The sequence below is a fragment of the Numenius arquata genome, chromosome 7 (genome assembly GCF_964106895.1).
Source record: "Numenius arquata chromosome 7, bNumArq3.hap1.1, whole genome shotgun sequence".
Classification (NCBI taxonomy): Eukaryota; Metazoa; Chordata; class Aves; order Charadriiformes; family Scolopacidae; genus Numenius; species Numenius arquata.
Window position 1 is genome coordinate 6,457,871 of NC_133582.1, and position 18,341 is coordinate 6,476,211.

The window sequence follows — 18,341 nt, forward strand, 5'->3', positions numbered from 1 at the left end:
GCACATAAAAACCCGCAATTCTGCACGCCGGCTTTTTGCTCAATCCCCTAATCTCAGGACAGCGCTATCCTTCTGCCAGACGACGGAAAACCCGGCCGTCCCCTTTCATCAGGCTTTCCAGATTTTCTGTCCCTTCGCAGGGCAGCTTTTTCCACTGGAACGCGCCTGTGCCAGGTTTCAGGCCCCTAAAAATGTACATATTTCGATGGTTTTATAGTTATAGGTTTTATAGGTTTTATTTTCCAGTTCAGTCGGGCTCTTTATGCTGTTGAAGATAAAAGATGAGCTATTTCCTCTGAAAATGATGATTTTTATTTACTGTTAACCTTTAAAGGAAAATTAAAACACAGTCACGCCCCCAAAGCAGCTATACATGCAATAGACTTTTTACATAAATCAAGTCACCGTGAATATTTATTTTTTTTTCAAATAGCTATTTGCACAATGAGGCATTTTAACTTTTTTTTTTTTTTCTTTTTTAAATAGAAGTCTGAAATAAAAACGGAAAGCTACAAAGCAGCTATTTCTTTAAGCACAAGGAAGAGGCTGTTTTCAGAAACCGTTCAAAGCTTATTTTTCCCACAGCCCACTCAAAGGGCAACGGGGATCGCGTCTTTGCAAAAGACTTCACCGCTCTGAGAGCCAGCGTGTGGTACCGCGGGAGAGCGGCCGGGCTCTAGGCAAAAAAAAAAAAAAAGCACATGGGGAACAGAGCAGTCAAAAATCCAGCAAAGTCTTCTTTTGGGTCAGATCCCTCCCAGGACTCTCCTCTGCGGGCCCAGGTTGGTGCGATACCTTGAACAGAGCAGGTACTCAGGCAACACAGCAACTAGGAAACACCCTACTTTGATTTTTTTAGAGGCTACAGGATCTGGAAAGAGGTTTTGAGGGGTTTTGGCGAGGGGTTTTCTGGTTGTTGTGTTTTGATTTTTTAAAATTTCTAATGAAATAAACATACCAATTAGGTTAAAACACATCAATTAATCTATTGGCATCAAATTGTTCTGCAGCGGAATGTGGAAGAAGTAACTGCTGAACAAAATATAAACTTTTGTCTGAACTTAAGAAAGCTACTTTTTAATTTTTGTTCCATTCTACGAGATCATCAACATTCCAGAAGTGCTAAAAAAGAACTCAGTTTTTGTGTGTTGTGGTGTGTTTATTTTTAAAATTTCCACATTCCCCTTAGACACACAAGGGGCTTGCTTTATTTTAGAAGTTGTTATACCCGCTTCAACGTTTCAAAACATACATACGTTGTATATGTAACAAATTTTAGGAAAGCTGTAGGTAGCCTGAAAAATACTTGCTGAGAAATGAGATGAGAACCTCGCTTAAGTCAGAGCAATCACAAAATGCAATTTACCTAAATTTCATTTGTCTTTGAAATAAACGTACTAGAACACATTTAAATCTGAACAATAATACAAGAGGAAAATTATCCCACTGATTGCTTTCTTCTACTTCACTGCAACACTTAAACATTCACAGACAAAACTTCTCCAAACCCGAACAACTGTAGCTCTATTGCTTGTAAATGTGATTTCACAGCATTCATTAATATTACCAACTGCTTATTTTTTTAGTAAACTAATAATGCAGAAAGTCTCTGGGTCCAATATTTATTTTAGGTTTAAAAAAAAAAATCCTGAAATGACAAAAAAGCCCTGAAACAACAACACAAAAAAACCCCAACCAACCAAAAGGCCATGTGGTACTTGAAACATAATTGAAGACTGGCTTGAAGCTCTTTATTACTACCAAGTTTTTAATAAATATTTCTCTTAAGCATGTTCATATAGATGAGGGTTTAAGTATAATAAGGTTTAAATTTTCTTTAGTAAATAAAACCACATATGAAACATTCAGTTCAACACATTATGTATATTTCTGGTATAATTAAAAGACAATAGCTCTGGGTAAATAATTATATTACATATTTATAACTATTGCAAGAATAGACATGTTTTATATAACCTTCAACTTTAAAAAAACAAGATATACAATTGAGAGTATTAGAAGAGGATATTCAAATCTTGCAAAAGATTATCCAATCTTTCTTCCAAAAAAATAAAAATCAGAATAATGCAAGTAGTTTACTGGCCCCTTCTTTCCTCCCCTGCTCCTTTCCCCCTTTCACACACACAAAGCAGCATCGCAACCAACTCGTATGTGTTCTCCCTCTAGAAATGTGTCATGGTCAATAAAAGTGGTTACAGAACCGTATCCCCTCTAAATTAAGAGGTCACTGGACACAAACACACAGTTGTGTTTCCTTTTACAATTCCTTCTCCAATGTCAAATGTTACACTAACTTAGAGGGGGTGATTAATTGCATTTATGTTCCATTAAAAAAAAAAAAAAAAGTGAATCAACCACTTAATTTTCAAACTGTCTTTTTCTAGTTGATAAATTACTCCACTCCCACATGCCTTAACATCACTATTCCACTGCACTGTTTCTCCAAGTGTCTAGTGGGCATCAATTAACACTTGTTGTAGTTAAACGTCCAACTTCACTTTTCTGACAAGTAATGTATCTGCAGGTACATTAACATTCATAAGGATTTAAGCGTAAATACAAAAAGTAGCCTTTGTAAACAGGTCTCATGTCATACCCAACACAGAATGTTCAACGAAGCATTCGAGTCACCGCTGTTACGACAGAAACAAATTTATAACTCAAATATATACTCGTTAGCCAAACATATCCTACGGAATATAAGAGCTGCCAATGCGAAAGTCAGCAGGACGATGAGAACAGTCGAGCCGGTGTGGTTCATGTTGACCCTGGGCTGCTGTACCCGGTTGAAGTCAGCTGAAGAGGGCGGCCGCCGCTGACTCTGCTGCTGGGCACGGCGCTGCCGAGGGCTCACAGACGTGTTGGTGACCACCGGCGGAGGGTGCTCTTGACCGGCCGCTGCGCTGCTGTTCTGAGTTTCAGACTGAAAAAAGGAAACACAAAGAGTTGTGAGGCAAGACGGCGCATACGATTAGCAAGGAATAAAATCATTAGGACTAAAACGTACTCCGCAGCCAATTGTTAACACTTGAAAGCCTGATAATACATGTCACTAGTGGTTACTAGATCATTATAGCCATCAGGCCTTTTTACCCTGGAGAAGACAAGACTGAGGGGGGATATGATCAACGCCTATAAATACTTAAAGGGTGGGTGTCAAGAGGATGGGGCCAGTCTTTTTTCAGTGGTGCCCAGTGACAGGACAAGAGGAAATGGGCACAAACTTGAACATAAGAAGTTCCATCTAAACACGAGGAGGAACTTCTTTCCTTTGAGGGTGGCAGAGCCCTGGAACAGGCTGCCCAGAGAGGTGGTGGAGTCTCTGTCCCTGGAGACATTCCAAACCCACCTGGACACATTCCTGTGCAACCTGCTCTGGGTGACCTGCTTTGGCAGGGGGGTTGGACTAGATGATCTCCAGAGGTCCCTTCCAACCCCATATCATTCTGCGATTCTGTGATCATTTTTGTCCATGGGCTCTCTTGAGAAGTCTATTTCAAGTTGCAAATTAGCAGTTCTAAGGACAAGAAAAGTCTGAAGAAAGTCTGTCAAACAGTATTTGAATTCCAGATGTGTTCCAAATCAAGATGTTTCAAATATCTTTGTCTAGGATTTGCTTAACGCTTTTCAGTTCAAGAAATCTTCAGTAATCCTCCAGACAGTTAAGTCTCTTGAGGATTTGTGATGTCACCTACACTGAAGGGGAAAAAAAGTTGGGAAGGGCAACAAAGGAAGGACAGAACTCCAAAGAACTCCAGTTAAGCAACGCTGCCCCTGCTTCCTGTGGACAGCTGGGTCCAAAATTCAGCTCTCACCACCACCAATGGAAAAAACAAAACCAAACGCCTGAACACGAAACATCCAAGTGATTCCAGCACAAGTTATTGAGCATTGTACCTATGCAGGCACATACCCATTGCCCTCTACTGGTCAAACATTGGTCTACCATTATATGCAGTAAAAAAAAAATGTTAGCAACTGATGTTCAGCTGAGAAGACTATTCTAACGAAAATAATTTTTCAGTTTGTAAGATTGAAGCAATGGGTTCCGAGATTTCACTGGCCTAATTCTGCCTGCAATGCTAAATGACCAAACTGTCAACATTTCAATATTAAAGATAGTGACACAGCATAGTTGATGGAAATACACATTTTGACGAGGTTCAATTTTAAAGTGTTTTTAAAAAAAGTAGCTCTGGCAAAAAGTTATTTTCTTTAAGTCTTCTTTTTACTTCTCAGAACAATTTGCAGGTGTTCCCACTGCAACCTGCAGCTGTTTGTTCCAGAGTACATTCTCCCCGCTCCTCCTTTCTTCTAAAAGACTGATCATGGTTACAGCTGGTAAAACTATTCTGGACATTTTGTATTTGCTTCCAAGCTTTGGCCACATGTTCTGCTCTATGTGGGAGAGGAATCTCCAAACCTTCATGCCGTCAGTGATTTTAATAGCCCAGGGAAGAGACCTTTCTTTCCCACCTCCTCATCACTGCTATTTCCCACTGTTTACTATCAGCAAGGAATTAATGATGTAATTACTCACCACATTTGACAACTTGCCTGTTTACATGGGTTTCTTGCCTAAGCAAGCAAGCAGCTTGGGTAGCTTCAAATAAAAAAGTTTTTAAAAGATTTATTTTATCAGCAGAGACAGCCAAGAACACCACAAGCAGCTTGTCATGGTTTCCACTACACCGCAGAAGAAAGTCATTCTGCTTCATACTGAAGCCACTTGAAAGCTCCTCATGCCAAGCAAAATAAAGACTTGAGAAGCTGAGCCTTTAAAAATAAAGTTCCTAGATTCATCAACACTCCCATCTTTCAAAAGAGGAGAGGAAGAGAAGTGAATTCAGGAAGCAAAAACTGCAAATTCAGCAGCCAAAGTGCTGTTATTCTTAAAGTATTCTTAAAGCTTTTTAAAAAAGGAATTTAAAAAAAAAAAAATCTAGAAATATTCCTGATCCTTCATGCTTCCTAACTAAAGTAACTATCACTAGTTGTCACATACCTGGGCTTCTACCCAACGCTGCAAATTTTTAATTTAAAAATAAAACAAAAAGCCCCTGTTCTGAATGCGACAAGGTGCCATACACTGACATGAACAGAGCTGTAACTCAAGAGAAACCTCACCCACAACTTCAAGGCTTTAAATTACTTTTTTTGGAGGAAATTATCCAGCTGCATCAGGGCAGCAGAAGGCTGAGTGCTTCACCCAAACCCACTGCCTTGGGATTCCCAACACAATCAATGACCAAATATCAGCAGACGTGCAGAAGCAAGTTAGAAAAAAAAAAAAAGGAGTGTATCTTAAATAATATATATATATCTAGAGAAAGGTATTTTTGTTTGAAGACTTAACAATTAAGAATCCCAAAAATGGCAGATGGGCTGTATTATAAATAAATAAACAAAATAAAATAAAATCTTCTTGTCCTCACTTAACAGCAAGTTTTTTAATTCTTCTTAAGATTTTTAGACTAATGCAACACTTCACGTGACACAATTTCCATCCAATTTTAAGTCATTTTCTGCCAATCTATACTGTCAATGTTGGGGATTAGGGCTTAATAAACTAAAATTAGAAATATTTAATAGGAGCCACACTGTAGCCACCTTTAGCAGTGAATGAATGCACACTTTATGTGTCATGTTATTACTGAAGCTTCTGAACCTGTTGGGACTTGTAGAAAACTTTGCTCCAAGGACATCTGAGTTTGATAAATAAGGCTAGTTTAGTAAAACGTACATGTGTGTATATATATATATATAAGTATAACAAAATGCAAGTAAGGAATTCTACACTATGTTCAGTCTACTGCAGAACACTAGCATTCACTGCATCACTTATGTCTCCAGGCCACTATTCTATGGAACAGACAATTCTTGCTGGAAAGAACAAACTTGCCCATGAAGCAGACTGTAGACTGGTTTTTCCATAGTAAAACAGTCTACAGATTCCCTCTTCACCTACAGGCACTTTCCTTAGCACCTATTTACCTATGAAGACTGGTTACAACTTCCATGAGCAGAAGCAAGCTAACACTGCATTATTCCTGCGTGATTACTGCTATATTTTTTTTCCTCTGTACTGTATAGCAGCATATATGGCACCATGACTTCAGAATCAGGCACATTAGATCTACTGTACAGAAGGAATTATGCAAGCTAATACGAGGATTCAGCATTGGGTCTACCTCTGCCCTTTTTATTCTCAAAGGGCATAAAATTTCAAGTTCACAACAGCAGATTTTCTACAATAGCTTTTAATTAAATTAAACATGCGTTTGTAGAGTAAGTGGTAAACATTTTACCCAAGAAGAGAAAAAAAAATAGTTTTGTCGGGCATTGGAATAGGCTGCCCAGGGAGGTGGTTGAGTCACCATCCCTGGGTGTGTTTAAGAGACATTTAGATGTGGTGTTGGGGGATATGATATAGGGGAGAACTTTGTAGTGTAGGGTAGATGGTTGGACTCGATGATCCCAAGGGTCTCTTCCAACCTGGATGCTGCCTATGATGTTGCCCACATCCAATGCAACTTAGTAAGGTAGAATTACACAAGGAGAACTAACCCAAGAAACTGATTTTACACATGCAAGAAGCCCAGCTGAGTAGAAAGGGTCTGAGCTCTGCATGGATACTCTTTCACACCTGTTGGCAGTTCAAGGCCTGCGGTCCCTTACTTCGGGAATATTTCTATTAACTTTCGCATGAGTAAGAACACAAAAATAGCAAGCTCAGATTCTTTACAATAGTCTTTCCTGTTACCCACTTCTTTCTTTCCACTGCGTGGCTGTGTGCTTTCAATCCCCAACGGCTCCAGAAAATGCCTAACACTCAAAATGTGGCAGCTCAGAAACACAGGTATTGCTTCAAACTCTAACAACTGTGAGCATGATGGTCTGATCCCTTAAAACATTAATGCACTTTTCAGTTTATCACATATAAATATTTGTACATACATTTATATGTCTCATTTCACATGGGACTTTTCTGCTGAAAACTAACTTAATCATTATTCATTAAATGAGAATAATTTATTAAAACAAATTTCTTAGAAATGGGATTAATAAAAAAAAAAAAAAATCAGATTCTTTTTCTTCAAGGAAATGCTGGCAATGCCTTGGTATTTTGGCTAGTTCTACTTTATTAGCCAGGATTTGTAATAAGAATAAAATAAAATCGTTTATTAAATCCTGAGCAATCTGGAAAAACCCTTATTGTGGGGAACAAAGTATGCTATTAGCATGTTTATATTTCTACATAGCTTGAAAATATGTTGCAAACACGCAACAGATGGTCTGACGTTATTTGATGTGTTTTAGTTTTTTTAACCGATCTGCCGCCTCATCCTCTCTAAAAAAGACAGCTTAGCTGGGATTTGCCTGCAATTTATCAGTGAATTGAGATTGCATTTGCCACAGTCACACCAGCAGCTGCCCTGGCCCACCACCAGCCCTCGGGCACGTCTGAAACCATTACGTAAGGTCTACACTGAGAAGTATTAACACATAAGTGTCATACTTCACATGGTAAGAATATTTTATTCAGATTTACTTAAGAGGTTATAAAAAAAACACACCCCAGAAAGATACCCTTAATTAATATTTAAAAGTTGCAAATTATCACCGAAACATTTTTTGCCTCTAGCTAAGTTTTCTACTGCAAAAAACTATGACATATTACGCAGATGGTAAACTGTAGTGCTTCAGACACCATAATATTTTAACGAACTGTTAACCCACATGTTAAAAGAGCTACTGGGTACAAGAATTGCTAAAAGAACATTATTTATTCTTTTTAAGAGAAGGAAGCGAAAGCCAAGAGAACGCTGTTTCTAAAAGCGATTTCAGCACACTGTTTGCTAAAGTTTACACACATATTTTATATAAACATATGCAGAAGTTCTAGAAGAAAAGTATGAACTACAGATTTGTAATGAAGCCTCCAATCAGCTTAATAGTATTGATTTCATGTTCAGACTATGCTTGTACTGGCACTGATAAAGCTCAAAGACAGACCGTACCGTTGTGCCTGTTGGATCCTGAACTGCTCTGGCTGCACCGTCCTGCTGGGGCTCCTGTGAAGCGGCAGAGTAGTTCAATCCCGACACGTTTGAGGGTCCAGCATCAGACTTCCTGGATGAATTGACTTCTGCCTACAAGGAGCACAAATCGTACGCTTCAGAGACAAGATCAAAATTGCTACGGAGAGATTTGGCTTATTCTGGAACGTGTATTTTAATGTACGGAGAATATGAGGCTTACTGAAATGTAATAATCAAGTACGCCAACTGCATTTCGATTACACACCAACTGGTTTAAAAATTCTCATTCTTTAGAAATAAGAGTATAGATGTGCAAATATCAGTCTAAAAAACAATTTTAAGTTTGTTTGCACATAACAAGAGGTCTAACGTTCCAAAAAACCACACAGATATATAGAGTAAAAAAGAAAATTCTTTAGAAGATCCAGGGCAACATTATGCCAGAAATAACACCATTTTTTAAAACTTCTGTTTCTCGTGTCCTTAAGTGAGTGCTGACCACTGTTGTTACAAATGAACTTATATAGCCTGTTTCTCAGCAGGGCTAACGAGCCTCCGGTAAGTGCTAATTTAATGTGGCTATATTGGTCCTAGTCCCAAAGCTGCCTCACAGCCAGAGTGGGCGTATATGCATGGCACTACTCTGTGCCATGTATATATGCACATATATATGCACATATACCTCAGTTTCCACTGCACAAGCAGAGCAAAAGTAAAAATACAAGTCTTATAATACTGCTTTTGTATGCATTTATAAAATGTCTAATAAGCATCAATTCCCAGAATTCAGGTTTCATGCTTTTAGAAATTTTAGACAAGCCATCAGTAGTGACACATAGAAGATGATGAACAAATCTCTTGTTAAAACAGTACATATGCCTACAATAATCCCTTGGGAATGGAAAAGGACATAGCACCATAGTCCTGAAGTAAAACACTTCAAAATTTATACATATTTGAAAAAAAAAAAAAATTCATGACCAGATCAATTTTTTATCAGCAAGCAAGTCACCTCCCAAGTTATGTATTTATATCTCAATTTATTATATATTTATTATTTTTATTATAAAGATGAAAATTCCAAATCTAATACCTGTCTTCAAAGCAGACAGAAGCAGTGGTAGTAGTAACAAGAAATAAAGTGTATTAGAAAACAAGCTGATAACATCATAAGATAACAATATTCTTTTTCATGATGCAATTTTGTGTGAGGAAATTAAATTCCCTCTTTCTTGATGTATATTATCTCAAGAGAATCCAAAAAAAATATACAATTGAAACAACCTGAAGATGAATTTAAGATTTACAAACGCTTATGCTCTGACAACACTGCTTTCCTTTTGCACTTGACTATTATGAACTCTAATGTTAGACAGGACACGTTAGACTCAGATATAGAACAACAACAAAACACAGAATTACAAATAATTTAGGCTGGAATGGACCTCTAGATGTCACCTGGGCCAACTCCTTCCTCAAAGTAGAGTCGCATTCAGTGAAGTTTAGAGCATCTCCAAAGCTGGAGGCTCCACAGCCTCTTGGACAGTCTGCTCCAGCATTTGACAAACCACAGGGGAAATCTGCCTTTCCTGCATCCAGTTGCAAGTTCCTTCCCCGGAATCCATGACCACCACTTTTCATACTTCTGCTTTTATTGAGAAAAGCTCATTTCATCATTCCTGGTAATCTCTATAAAGCACATACTCTACAAAATGTGCATTTGACTTATTTTAGTTCATGAAAGGACTAAGTCTAGGATGCTAGAATGAAGTCAGACTAACATTCAAAAAAATAAAGCACTTGAAAGTTCCCAAAACTGAAATATTCTTTTTTTGTCACCTAGTCTCTCTTCTCTCCAGCCCCTACCTCTGCTTCAGAAAAGCTGGAGTGAACACAGAAGATCAACATATTTAAAAATAATAATAAGGACAACTGTAGAATTAATTTTACTGCAAAATATGCCTTGTGATGGCAACATGTAGATAAACCATATTGTTTTACAGTACTGCATATGCTATTAGTCATCTTTTATTTTTTTAAGTGGACTAGAATTTATTGTATTTATAGCACCTTAAAAAAACCAAAAGTAATTTTCTACTAAAACAGGAACAAAAAGTGGAGGTTCACAGACGCAGAAAAACTGCAATGTGAAAATGTGGTTTGGGATTTTTTTTCCTCCTGAATTTCATATTCCTTTTTCAACACTACACATGGATGTTTTTTTTAAAGTTACCATTTTGCTTAAGACTGGTATTAAATAATTTCTCATAATCCCAGGATCACCTAGAAAAAGATCAGAAATCTCTTCTTGAAAGATCAAGATAACGTAGAGATCGCTAGTATATTTGCTAGTAGAGAGGCTCTCTCAAATTACGCACTCAATCAGCAATCTGATGTTAAATCTTACTCCATAAATTGACATGGAATATATCCAAATGATTAAACACTGCTGTATTACATAAACTGTTAGTTTACTACAAACACATCAATCAAATGCCTCAGCCTAACATCAAACAAATAATAACAAAGCAAAGCAGAGACACATGAAGCTTAAAAAACCTAATCCCTAAAATTTGATTCGAGAAAGGGAGGGAAGTGTGCACCAGAGGACAGAACTGATTTACCTTGTAAAAAACCCACAATGGATTGTAAAAGACTGTAGAAACCTGAGGCTTTTGTTCATTTTGCCCTTGCTTAGTGTTTGTTCTTAGGAGGTGGGATTACGTGGAACGTACCAATATTCTTTAGAGATTGATGTCCCTAAGTCATTCCTTTTAAAACTGAAAAAAGTGTGAAACGTAAGTTAAGAGTTTTCTAAAAAAAAAAAAAACAAAAAAAAACACCACAAAAAAACCCACCCCTTATACTCCCTTATATATTGTATAAAAGCCAGGAGCAGGCAGTCCATTGCTTCTCTGAGTAGCTCAGCTTTAAACTCCATCCCTGTACCTTCTCATCTTTGTAAAATATTTTGAGATATTTTTGTCATAAGTGCTGTTACACACAGACCCAACTCTGTCAACATGTCTGGATGTGAGACCACGCAGGAATACACAGGTCCTGCAAAACTGACAGTAATGGTCCATAGGAAGCAATCTTTACTCTTATGGCACACACACACACACACAGAGTAGTGTTTAGGACAAGAAGGAGAACAATGGTGATAAAAGAGGACATCCCAGCATCCCTGACCTTAGCAAGGATGCATTCTGCACCAATGTCACACTGTCATATTTCACTGTAGCTCCCTGCCTCATGCACAGCAGTCTTCCTTAGTGGCCGATTTAAGAGTTTAGTGGAAAACCCAGTGAAAAACGACACTGTGCATGCAAGACATGCAATTTCCTATGGCACATGTTTGGCTAAACAAACCTTACTTTCACTGAAACACAAGCTAGAGAACACATTTTTGGGTAACAGCAACTTCCATACCAGAGTTCAACTTTCAGTATCTTCAGCTGCAGAGTAGTTCAAAAGAATTTGCAACCATTTTTCAGTAGGAATATGTTTTATTCCTTCCATAAGCCAAAAAGAGAAAAAAAAAATAATCACAAAGGAAAAAAAAAAATCAGGTTAGCTTTGCCCAAACTTTCCTAACACTTTAATGATAAGACTAATTCTGGAGAATTTAATCAAGTTATTTGTGACTGAAAACATAGAAGTAAAACCAACACAGATAGGCAGTTCTTACCACAGTGCTCACCACTGAAATTAAAGCTAATCAATTCGTGCTTGAGATGCACAATTTAATAACTGGCACATTGCAAAAGATCCACTCCTATTTTTCTCTTTCAGACTGTCCTAAAAAAAAACAGGTTTCCACGTAGTGATTGATGAGGATTTATGAAATGATGAATGTTTCTGCAATCCGCAAGTTTTGCCTCAATAGTTTTTTAATTCTATACAACAGAGATAAAAGTTTAAACGGTGACTTCACCTTGAAGCTAATTTGTCTGGCAAGTTCCTTAGCCTCCTTGTCCGCCTGGCTTGACACGCTTCCGGATGTTAGTGGTAAGAGGGCTGTCTTCATAGATGTGCCACACATTTCACAACAGAAGTCCTGTGACCTGGCCAGAAACGACACAGCTCAGAATAGCATGTTCTCATCATGTTCCCCTGTGCGCTTGTTTAAACAAACTATTTGCAAAACAATCTACAGAAAAACAAGTGGTCTCAAGACCAATAGCTCAGAAGTACTTCTTCTCACCTCAAATCACACTATCTTGAAAAAATATGTTGAGAATTATTTATACTACAAATACATGTTCTCTCATGACATTTAGGAATATATTAACAACTGACTTGCTTTACTAATTGTTATTTTACCATTTCAAAACTTACTTTAGATCTGCAGCAAATTTACAATTGCAAATTATAAAGATCTAACTATTATTACAAATATTAAATTGTACCCAGGAGCTTGCATCTCAAATCCAGGAATTTCAGCTTCTACGAGAGTGTTGCCTTTCCTCTCTAGCACACAGAATTTGTCTATAGGGCACACCGCAGGCAGCTTTCCAAGCCAGCGAGGAACCACACCACCTTGGTAGTACAGCATCAAGATCAACCCAGTAAGGAGGTGCGGGAAAGCTGCAGCTTCCGACTGGCTCAGAGTACAGGCAGAATAAGCTCACAGCTGCCTTTAAAATAAGGTACTAGTTACAACTCGGAATACCGTAACTTTGCTTAGAAGATAGGGATATGGTCTTTCAAATACCTTCTCCTCCCCAGATGGGGAAAGGAGAAAGACCCAAAAAAAACCTCCACAGGTATAAGAGTTCATTTAAGGATAATCACACAAGAGTTGAGGTTGGGAGGGACTTCTGGAGACCATTTAGTCCACTCTCCTTGCTCAAAGCAGGGTCAAACAGAGCACATTGCTCAGGTCTGTTTCTAGTCGCATTTTTAATACCTCCAAGGATAGCGACTCCACCACCTCTCTGGACAACCTGTGCTAGTACTTTGACCATCTTCACAGTAAAAAAGTGTTTTCTTGCATTCAGATTTAATTTTGTAGGTTCCAGTTTGTGCCCATTGCCTCTTGTCCTGCCAATGGATGCGACCGAGGAGAGCCTGGCTCTGCCTTCTTTACATCTTCCTTGCAGATATTTGTACACACGGATAAGATCCCCTGAGCCTTCTCTTCTCCAGGCTGAACACTCCCAGCTCTCTTAGCCTCTCCTGGTATGAAACACGTCCCAGCCCCTCCATCACCTTCATGGCACTGCATTGGATTTGCTCCAGTAAGTCTGTATCCTTTTTGTACCCTGATCTGGACACAGCCCCAGACTGGACCCAGTGTTCCAGATGTCTCACCAGTACAGAGGAATGATCATTTCCCTTGACCATTTGGCAATGCTCTTCTTGATGCAGCCCATAATACCATTAGCCTCCTTTGCTGCAAGGGCACATTGCTGCCTCATGATCAGCTGGGTGTCCACCAGGACCCCCAGGTCCTCCCTTTCCAAGCCCCTTTCCAGCTGGTCAGCTGGTGCTACTCCTCCCCAGGGGCAGGACTTTTGCTTTTCTCTTTGTTGAACAACAAAAGAAAAATCATTCAGAAGCTTTTGCTTCAGTTTTTTGTTGTTGTTGTTTCATTATTATTATTATTTACTTAAGGGAAATGACACATCATTGTTTTGGTTGTTTTCTCCAAACACTTACACTTACTATCAATTCCATCACGCTCATTTTCCCTCCCCGCTGCAATTACCACTGCATCACAATGTTAATCGTATCTCTAAGCCTGAATTTCAGCCAAACCTCTAATTTGACCACACAATGCTGGAAGGAACACAGCCCTCCCAAAGTATTTTATTTGACCGTAAGTTCTGAGTTTGCATAATGTTCAGGAAACAAAATATATATATATATATATATAAGGCATAGAACTTTTTTTATATTTGGAATAAATGCAAGAGAACAGACTGAAGTGACTTACTTTCTATTCAATGCTTTACCCTAAAAGAGAGTGTATGTGTATATATATGTATCTATATGTACCTACGGTAACAAACTTAGTGCTTACTTCTTTGCAAGAGCTCTTCTTTCTTCTGGTGTATAATCTAGAGATCCTATTGCTCCTTCACCTTTGGTTGGCATAAATCCAATAATGGCTAGTAAAGCTGTTCTTACTAAAACAGGAAAACAGAGATACAAACAAGGTTGCAGAAAGAACTGTTATTTCATCTCACTCCACACTCAGTACAGAAAAGTTGCAGTTCTGCTCACAAGACTTTATTTTTTTCCAAAGTAGTAGTCTGAATTCCATACAATAAGCACTCTTTTTTGGTACACATCAAGGCTTTCTTCATTTTTTTAAAATTTCACATTATAAATGAAAGGCAAGGCCTTATTCTACCATGAGCCAACACAGAGAAGAAAAGACAAGCTGTCACAAAAATGCTGCATAAATACAGAGTTCCAGACTTTAAAAATGGATTCTGAAGAAATAAAGGTAAGGCAGAATTAACATATAAGTGGGGAGGAAAAGAAAAGGAAGATTTGTAAGGCATTCTTCTTTTTGCGCGTGTTTTCTATTAGACACGAATTCTGCAATTTAGCACACATAAGCTCAGTGGTTTACGTTTAATGCAACAAACCACAGAATTCGTTCCTTTGTTGCTGGGGAAGGAGCTTACTTAAATGCTAATAACAACTCATAACGGAATTGTCATCTAAAACACCTCTTTTGACAATATTTATCCTTCAATTTTACACAGTCATGAAATTTAAGAATTCAAGACTCTTTGCTAGTAGATTTGGTAAATAAATATCATATGAAAATAAGTACCACAAAACAGAGATAGGATATTTACACCTCCTACTTAGAAGAAAGTATTTTTTACTCTTTAAAAAAACCTAAGAGACTTCACAAAACCTGAAGAGGTCTGCTAGAAAACTCCTAAGATCTTATCAACATATATTAAGAGTGAAACTGATATCCAAAGAAATACTTGATGTACTGTACTCAGCAAAACTAAAATTATATAATCACAGAAATATTGCCTTGGATTAATTGTGTTAACTCTCAATTTCTGTGATAATGTAACTTTAAAAAAAAAAAAAAGGTAGAAAACATTCAGTTATTCTGAACTTAGACCACACTGTCTTTCCTCTTGAGTGTTCAGAAGTACAGCATCAGAATTAAAAGCTGACTACATTCCTCTCTATCAATATTCAAGCTGGTTTTAGTGATTATACAAAAACAGGGGAAAGTAACAGGATTTAAAGTATTTTCATAAGAACAATTGAAAAAAAAAAAAACAAAACCAAATAATATTCTAAGTAGTCTGAGAATTCTTGATGCTTGTGCATCCAAATAAATAAGAGCTTACCATCATTTCTCAGTTTCTCAACCCTTTCACCCCACATTTATTTAATACCATTCCCAAATCCTCCCAGTTGCTCTTTCATGACTTTACATTTCTCAAATTCTCCCACATTTTTACTCCCTCAAAATCTAATTCCTTTTCCACTATAAACATTCTTTATGAGATTTTTTTTCAGTTTAAAGATCTAGTTGCTTGATGGGGGTAACATTTTCCAAATAATTGCTACTTACTACTCCATGAAGGCTGCCACGTTTCAGGATGATGCCCTGAGATGCTTAAACAAATTTTCTTCCCCACTTCAAACCTGCCGTTGGCCTTCAAAGGAAGAAGGAGGATATAATAAAACACGCTGAAGTAAACTACTGGATTTTGGTACAAGTTGTAAAAAAAAAAAAAAAACCACACCCAAAGAAATCTATATGCAAACAATACTTGATAATTATATTACTGCCAACCCCATAAAATTAGCATTTAGATTTCTCAACACAGAAGTCTGCCCTCTGCCTCTATTCATGCATGAAGAAACCCTTAATTGATACCTCGCTGATACCCAGTGTGACGTGGTGGCTTGCCTGTTGTTCCTGTAAATAACCACACAGGCAGAGTCTGAAAAGCTGTAGCTCTGTGAAAATATGCCCAAATGTGGGCTTCTGCCTCAAACCATAGGTCTTGCCTTCCTACGTGTGACCAGTGTCTCCAACAGAGACCAAGAGGGCCCATGGACAGAACAGAAGGTTAAACAACCACATCAGCAATATGGCTACTCCCAGACAAAACTTCCCTTTATTAGGAGCAAAGCTTTGTCAATTGGCAGCATTAACAGTACTATGCCACCTCTCTTACAAAAATAAAATTACCTTAAATGCCAAGAATGTCTCTCTGACACCTACAGTTAAATTGATCGCGTAAAATGGAAAAACGAGTAAACATGCTTACCGTCAGCAAAATAATGCTGGGTGGTTTCATGGGATATTCCGGTGGTAATACTATCCGCCCGTGATAAATCCCTCCGTCGAAATCTGAATCTGGAGGGCCTCTAACAGTAAAGTGCCATTCAAAAAGATTATCCTAAAATGTCCCCATCAAAGGGAGAGGAAAAATAAAAAACAAACAAAATGAGGGTGTCAAAGTAGTAAACAATTAAACACCATTCTCTTGAACAAGGACAGGGTAAAGAAACAGTACACAGCTGTCCCGGTTTGAAGTAAAACCGAACCAATTTTCTGTTCTGTAACTTTCCATCCTAGCTAGGCCTCCTCTAACTCTCTGAAATTAACGGCATATTGTGGAGAAAACTGCTCGTTCTCAGAATGATAAGCCCAATGTCTGTGCTCCATGCCAAGGGATGGTGTGCAGGGAGGCCCTTGCTCATACTTATTGCTGTAACAACCAAGGGCAGCCAATCTCGTTATTTCCCCCCTTAGGGGGTCGGAAACGGAAAAAACGTAGAGGGGTCACATCGGTGGGAAGGAGGGGACAGGAGAGGTGACCCAAACCTGACCAATTGGGGTATTCCATCCCATCTGCCCCATGCTCAGTATAAAAGCTGAGGGATCAAAGGGTCAGCCCCTTCCTGCGATGGCCGACGTCCAGAGAGGACTCTGTCTGTTCATCTGCCTTTGATCCCGATCCGTGTGTTCCTGACTCCAGAGCTGGAATCCAGTTCCCATTCGTCGCTGAGTCCAGTCTGGGACTTCCCCAGTGCCTGCCGGTGACGTGACTGTCATCCTGGGAGCTGGATACGGTTTTGTATATATTGTATCTATTTCATTATTTTCTTCTTTTATTTTAATATTAATTCTTCATTAAAGTAGTTTAGTTCATTCTAAACTTCTGAATCTCCTTATCTCTTTCTCCTCCTCTGTCCTCTTTCGGGGGGGTGGGGGGGGAGAAGGGGGAGGAAGGGCCATCTGTCAGTCTGGTTTTGGTAAATTCGGCCGAAACCACGACAACAGCAAAAGTTTTAACAAGTCAAAATGACATAGAGAGTAAGACAACCAACACAGTACGAAGACTCTGGTTAAAAGGATAAAATATTGTAGCTGTCTGGTAATTTTCTTACACAATGGTTTTGCTGCAACCCTCAAATTCATTATTCAAGCTCTCCATTCTAGTTGTATCAATTATGACAAGAGTTTTATTACCCGACAGATGGAAAACTGAGTCAAGTTAAGGGAACATTGGGTCTTTGCCCCAGTGATTAATCATTTCTTGAGAACAGAGGGGAGACTCACCCCAAGAAAAAAAAAAACAAATGAGTAACAGCCTTCCCAAAACCCCTCCCATGCCCAAGCCAACACAGCAACTTGACTCACACCCCAGAGAATTCCCATCCTTTTGCTTCTCCATAAATATATTGGGTTTGCATGGCAAGGTTTTGGTAGCAGGGGCTACAGGGGTGGCTTCTGTGAGAAGCTGCTAGAAGCTTCCCCCATATCCGATACAGCAAATGTCAGCCGGCTCCAAGATGGACCCACTCGCTGTCTAAGGCCAAGTCCATCAGCAATGGTGGTAGCGCCTCTGGGATAACATATTTAATAAGGGGAAAAAAACCAACCTGCACACAGCAGCCAGAAGGGAGGAGTGAGAATATGTGAGAGAAACAACTCTGCAGACACCAAGGTCAGTGAAGAAGGGGGATGAGGAGGTGCTCCAGGCACTGGAGCAAAGATTCCCCTGCAGCCTGTTGTGAAGACCACGGTGAGGCAGGCTGTCTGTCCCCTTGCAGCCCATGAAGGTCCACGGTGGAGCAGATACCACCTGCAGCCCATGGAGGACCCCACACCAGAGCAGGTGGATGCCTGAAGGAGGCTGTGACCCTGTGGTGGATCCATGCTGGAGCCATCTGTCCCTGAAGGACCGCACCCCCTGGAAGAGACCTACACTGGAGCAGCTCGTGAAGAACCGCAGTCTGTTGGAAGGACTCATGTTGGAGAAGTCTGTG

General features: G+C 39.0%; 1 protein-coding gene across 1 annotated transcript in view; it reads right to left on the reverse strand.

Moving 5' to 3' along the window:
- Positions 1-426: 426 nt before the first annotated feature.
- Positions 427-18,341, reverse strand: part of UBE2J1 (ubiquitin conjugating enzyme E2 J1) — a 31,309-nt gene continuing 13,394 nt past the window's right edge. The window contains exons 3-8 of the mRNA XM_074151056.1: positions 16,334-16,465; positions 15,628-15,712; positions 14,092-14,197; positions 12,001-12,130; positions 8,043-8,174; positions 427-2,944 (exon numbers count right to left, since the gene is read on the reverse strand). Coding sequence (XP_074007157.1) covers positions 2,675-2,944; positions 8,043-8,174; positions 12,001-12,130; positions 14,092-14,197; positions 15,628-15,712; positions 16,334-16,465 — 855 coding nt within the window. The 3' untranslated portion in view covers positions 427-2,674. The remainder of the gene's footprint in view (positions 2,945-8,042; positions 8,175-12,000; positions 12,131-14,091; positions 14,198-15,627; positions 15,713-16,333; positions 16,466-18,341) is intronic.